Source organism: Oreochromis niloticus, linkage group LG2 (genome assembly GCF_001858045.2).
Source record: "Oreochromis niloticus isolate F11D_XX linkage group LG2, O_niloticus_UMD_NMBU, whole genome shotgun sequence".
In the NCBI taxonomy this organism is placed as follows: domain Eukaryota; kingdom Metazoa; phylum Chordata; class Actinopteri; order Cichliformes; family Cichlidae; genus Oreochromis; species Oreochromis niloticus.
Genome location: NC_031966.2, coordinates 27,526,797 through 27,532,796, shown reverse-complemented (window position 1 = coordinate 27,532,796; position 6,000 = coordinate 27,526,797). Strand labels below are relative to the sequence as shown.

The 6,000-nt window shown below is 44.7% G+C and overlaps 1 protein-coding gene across 5 annotated transcripts in view; it reads right to left on the bottom strand.

The window, feature by feature from the left end:
* Positions 1-258: 258 nt before the first annotated feature.
* frmpd3 (FERM and PDZ domain containing 3) overlaps positions 259-6,000 on the bottom strand; it is an 86,323-nt gene continuing 80,581 nt past the window's right edge. For 4 of the 5 annotated variants that reach the window (XM_019367624.2, XM_025897288.1, XM_025897290.1 and 1 more), the window contains 2 exons: positions 4,853-5,746; positions 259-4,319 (listed from right to left, as the gene is read on the bottom strand). In XM_019367624.2, coding sequence (XP_019223169.1) covers positions 1,519-4,319; positions 4,853-5,746 — 3,695 coding nt within the window. In that variant the 3' untranslated portion in view covers positions 259-1,518. The remainder of the gene's footprint in view (positions 4,320-4,852; positions 5,747-6,000) is intronic. The other variant, XM_025897291.1, reaches the window with a different exon arrangement.

The following is a 6,000-nucleotide window of genomic DNA, read 5'->3' as shown; positions in this document are numbered from 1 at the left end:
TTTATAAACATTCAAATTTATGTTAATTGGAGTAAAACATTACTGTATGTCCAAACTGACTGGTCAATCTTATTTTCACTCAAAACAGCATTTCCTGTGTATTGTTGTTATTTGGCCCAATTGCCTCTGATAATTGTTAAACGGTTTCACAGCACTTTCTTTTAATAGCACATCCACTACACACATTAGGCTGGCATAACTTCTAAAGGCTCTCGCTGTAATTTGCAGGAATAACAAGAGGATGAGACACAAAGAAGATTTCAGACAGGAAATGATGTGTTAGTTTTATTAAAATACATAGAAAACTACTTTATGTGTTCTTATATATTTGCTAGATTGCACAATGTGTAACAGCACATAGAAAGCAAATTTGTTTATATTGTTTCTGAAAACGTAAATAAAAACAGGGGAATCTTTTTAAATTGATCAGCATTCACTTTTAGGAGATGAATTGTGAAAAAAATAGTGGCGTTAACTCTCTTGAAAACAGCGAATCAAACATTAAAAGATACAGTTCAACTTCAGAACTAGTTTCAGAGGTTGTGCAAAGTCCTAAGGATAAGCCTACTCACTTGCAGGTGGGTGTGTATAAACTATTGTTAACAATTGGTGCGGTGCAAGTGAGCTATGGATTAGTGGTGGCGTAAAATACAGTCTGTGTTACTAAGTACATTGTGGGTATGCCTTCTCTGCAGCAGAATGAGGTAACAACACTCATTACTGTACCGTGAATAAGATTGTGACTTGAATCTATGCTACATTTTCTGCCCTGAGCAGGTGTGTTTCATACCTGCACCTTTATAGTGAGAGAAAGGGCATGTGTTTATCAGTATAGTTAAATATTTATACTTGTCTTTGAGTGCTTTTCATTTTCCAACACTGTCACTTACATTTTGACTCTTGTATCAGTATTTCACACTGTCAACATAGCTAGTAGAGACCAGTTTGCATTACAACAGAAAATTCAATAAACACAAACACCATCTAACACCATCTAACCAACCAGCCAACCCTTTGGACTACGTACTTTACAGAAGTCGCTATACTTGACGAGATTTCTGAAATATTTTTGTCCAAAGCATACATTTATTTCTGATGTGTTATAATTTTAATAGTTCTCTTGTTTCAATACATTTCAAATATATTCTTCACCTTTTTTCTTCACAAAACTTTATATTATTTGCTAGGTAGACACAACTCAAATATACATTACATATAAAATATTATACTATAATCATTTATGTATATTGTGAATATTGATATGAGGTGATTAGCCCTGTATCACCCAGTCTGTGTAGGGTTCTTATTCCATTGTGCATTAGTTTGGTGTATCTTTCTACTTCATAATAAGATCCACGAGGCTACCTCAGGGCCTGTAAACATGTGATGGAACAGTTGCATTGCAATTTTTACTTAGATGATTCATTGCACATCTTGTAAAAAATGTAAACAATAAATAAATAAACAATGAATTTGGATAGAGTTGCCACCCATATTTGGGACTGTTCTAATTTCATCTTACTGCAAAGGCAGAGTTTTGATGGGTCGAGTGAGGGAGCTCATGTTATTGGCGTTGGAGGAAACTTGGGGGCTCACTGTTTTTGTCGGTAAGCTGCTTGAGTGCCCCATTGACTCTTCTGCTGCACGCAACAGCAAAGTGTAATTGATGGCAACTTCCTCGACTTTCCTCAACAGCTGCAGCCTTTGGGCTTCTGAACGAACCCCTCTGACCAGTTTGATGAAAGTCTGAGTTAGTTCACACAACACTTGAAAGCTAGCCGTGACAACAGCGAGCATGCGTGTTGGACTTTTTTCAACGCTCGCCACTCTCCGACAAGATGCTCTGAATTCTTTGAAGCGCACTGCCAGCTCCTGTTTATACTCTGTAATCCGTGAAGGTTGAAGGCGAGCCTCACCCTCAGCTTGTGGGGTGTTAGCACAGTGACGCAGGATAGCCAACAACTCATTAGCATCCAATTGAGCATTTAGAAAACCATCGGGCAAGCTAAATGTTTTCCCTTGTAAAGCCTGCACCCGAGCTAGGCTCCCCTCCAGTGTACCGCAGGCTCTCAGGTCAATCTCCTGTGTCTGAGGTTCCTCCTCTTCCACCTCTTCTTCGTCCCCGCTGCAGTCCTCGGCATTAAGAACCTGGAGGGTTTTGCTTACGACAGGAAAGGTACGTGAGTCCAGCTCCATGCCTGGAAGGACCTGAAGGGGTATTGAGTATGAAAGTTCATCTTTCTCGCTGCTTTCATCTGCAGCCTCACACTTCCTGTAGCAAAAACAGAATGAGCAGCATTTGTCTTTGTCATCACTGTCTTCGCTAGGTATGGTCAGCAACACCTCTCCAGTCCCTTCTTTGTTTTCACGCAGTAGTTCCTCTCCCTGAATGAAAAACACACCCTTTTTCCCTTTCCCCTCCTGGTGGGACTGAGTGTGGACTGGCTCTACTGGGGTGGGGAGCCTCAGCCCTGTGGCTCTCACCCTCTCCATCTCCTTCTCGAGACTTTTTGCTTTGGGTTTCACCTCAGCATACACAGGTGTGCTAGTGCTGTTGTCCAGTTCTCCAATGCTGTATCGCCTCTGAAGCTTCTTATACTGTGGCGCTCCCATGCAATCTGTTTGAGAAGTACAGGTGGGCAAGCAGGAGCCATGTTCTCCTCTTGGCTCTCTCGACTCAAGACTTGTAGATCGTATTCGTGTGGTTTTGATCTCCAAAGTCTGAGGTCTCCTCGTAGCACCTTGGGTGTGAGGGGCTTTGGAGACTGCTGGAGGGGTCTTCGAGACAGTTCTCTCTCTGCCTCTGTTTTGAGTCTCTGTTGTAGAGCCAACCGGTGTGTCTGGTAGTCGCATGCCCCTACACATTCGCTTGCAGTCACAACTGCGTCGCTGCTCCCTGGAGATCCCTGGTGCCTTAAGGACTGGACTGGAACGGAGCTGACAGGAACAAGGAGTTCCTGAGGGTACGGGTGAGGAACCTTGGGGCATAAATTCTCCCTGCGATGACTTTGGTTTCAGCAGCTCCTCTAAAAACTCTAGCTCATACTGGCGAACTTTCTGCAGCTGAGCCCGTCGCTCATCTGTTTCTCTTCGCATTCTCGCTGGAAATGTGGCTGAAAGAAGATTTCTAAAGCTCAAGAAGGGAGCACTGCGCTGGGACTTCCCCTTACCGCTGCTCTGTTTCTTTGAATCTCTGGCAGGGAGAGTGGAGACTTTATCTACAGAGTGACTAGGGGTTGTTGGATCATCTAAAATAGGTAAGGATTTCACTGGGCATTTCTGCAGCTCAGGTTGTAATTTGCCCTGGGCACCCTCCGTCTTGCTTTCAGCTGTTTCTTTTCTCTCTGCTTTTGGAGGCAAACGAGGGGAATACTTGGTTTGTATTTGTGGGCTGGGTTTTGCCAAATTAGGTTCTGGTCCTACTTTCGCTGCATTTTCTTTGTTGTTAGCCAGCTGGAGACCTTTGGCTCGAAGGCGCTCATCATCTGTGGGAGACGAGGATTGAAACACGACTATTTTCTGAACCTGTGGGTCTTTTAGTCTTAGTTGAGATGTAGACTCCTGTTGTACTGGACAAGTACAGAAAAGGTCATCAACTGGCAGAAGTTCTGTAGAGGCTGAAGGCTTCATGGTCTCACTAGAGGCAGTCTCGGCATCTTGGCACATATTAGAAGGGGAAATCTTGGCAGTGGCAGTTCTATCCACAGACAAGAGACTAGGTAAGGCTTTGTTTGTAGGGTCTGTAATGAGAGGTGCTGCTGTCTTCCCCTTTATACCATCAGAGAGATTTTCTCTCACTGTCTCCCCAGAAGAATTTACTAACTTTTGATCTTTGCTGACTTGCTCTGTGTGTGAAGCTTCGGAAGCCTTAAGTTCCACAGGTGGTTTAGAAGGGGGCTCTGGGGTGTTTGCTTTGGTGGTTGCTTTTAATTCCCCTTTCGGTTCAATCTGAGTAGTTTCATGATTGCCCGCCTGTTCCGTCACAACACTGAGAACCGCAGAGTCCTGGCTTGGGCTGACTTTAAAGGGAACAGTCTTGCTCAGGATTACTTGCTTGGGTGGACAGCCAGCACGAATCTGACCCACGGAGAAGGCCCCAGTCCCTATGGTCTTTGCAGTGCAGCCGGGGATTGCCAGGGGAAAGTCACGGCGGCAGAGGATTCGATCCTTGTTGATATGGTGAGCCAGCAGGTAGGCCTGGTTCTGGTTCTGTTTCATAGCCGACACCATCTCAGAAACGTCTGTCAATTCAGAAGAGTTGGTCTCATGGCCTGAGTCCAGTGATGACTCAGGTGTAATAGCAGCTAAGACAATCAGGCCTGAAGAGGAGAGCAACACAGTATAATGTTAGAATAACACAAGAAATTAAAAAAAGAGAACATTTACATAGTGTTCTGTGGAAACTGATATTTCCAGCTGACTGATAAAATTGTGATAATGAAACTGAAAATCAGTCGGGATCAAATCTATTGCCTCTCTTCAGATAATTTTATGCATCAATGGGTTTTCCACACAAGACACAAGAGTACTGTGGGTTTCGTGTGCAGAGCTCTATGAGTGTAAGTGCCTCTATTTTAGGCAGATATAAAAATTTGGTTGGCTTGTTTTTTTAGGCGCACGACTTTGTGTAATAGGCAGCTATTGATTCCTTATTCATGCAAAATCTGCTATTTTTCAGATGATTGACAATATTATTTTAAGCTTAATTTAAATATCTTTCTAGTTTGGATATTAATTAACTAAAATGATGTATTGCAAATGTATGGTAATACTGTAGACTGGCAGTACATAATCCATGGCCTGTTTTGTACATGTGTATTTTGAGAACAGTGGCATGACTGAGGTTGTTGACCTGCAGTCTGTGTTGGCTGTTGAGGGTGATGGGGGTAATCCTCAGAGGCAGCCAAAGCTTCAAGTGCCTGTAAGGTGGACACCAGAGCGTCATCAAGCTCCTGGGCATGATCTCGGACCGTTCTTGTGGCCACGTTATCAATAAGTGTCACAGGCACATCTTCCTTTGCTTGGGACAGCTTTCCAGAGGCGACCGTGGTGCTGGCACTGGTACGAGCCTTCCTCCCTCTCTTTGGGTCATCCTCATCAGAACTGTTGTCCCTGAAGCCAGGTGGTGGGGCAGCAATGGCAGGTGGTGGTGGTTGCAGCTTCTCTCCACCGCCATCTGCCTCTTCTTCGTCCTCTTCTTCATTCCCAGGTGGTGGTGGTAGAGCTGTCAGGTCAACAGCTCCTCCATCTCGAGAGGCACAAGTACTGGAGCAGTGTTTCCCAGAGCTCCCACTGCTGTTCATTGCAGGTGAGAGACCCTCTGCCCTAAGCCTGGCTTTGCAGGAGTCACAGAAGTATCGTGAAGTTTTCTGGGACTGACCCATTGTTTGTGCTCGGATTCTAAATCCTGCATTCTCCACTGCTGGGCTTTCTAAAACTCCGGCTATTTCCTCTGTACTTTGCTGGGTGGGATCTGACTTTGTGCGGGGCCGTCCGGGCGGCTCCTGTGAAATAAAGTTCTCATTGATGTCGAGTTCTGCTTCGGCATGTGTTTGGAGATCCTGAAATTGTTGTTGTTCTCGAAGGTGGACATGACACAGGCCTAGATGCTGAGGTTCTGCAGGAACCACGGCCCTTGAAGACCCTGACTCCCTGTGCGAGCTTTCCCTCTCGTCTCCTCGTCGCCCTCCACTTGGCAAGCTGGCTGCCCCAGAGCGTGGGTGTGCATGGTAGGAACTTCTGTAATCTGAGGATAGAATTGTCAGAGGAGTGGAGAGTTTGAGGAGTTAAAAACTAATGGGGACAGAGAAGATCCAGATGGAAAAGCAGGCGACAGCTGGTGGTCACATGGGGATTATTTATTTCAAAAATGAAAATTGAGCGTTGAAGTTTGTTTGAAGTTAGAAGGTTAGATTCTGGTGGGATGTGATGATAGAATGGTACTGTTCTTCTTTGATGTAGACTAAAGGTTGATACAGCAGATGGAAGCAGATCTGTTCA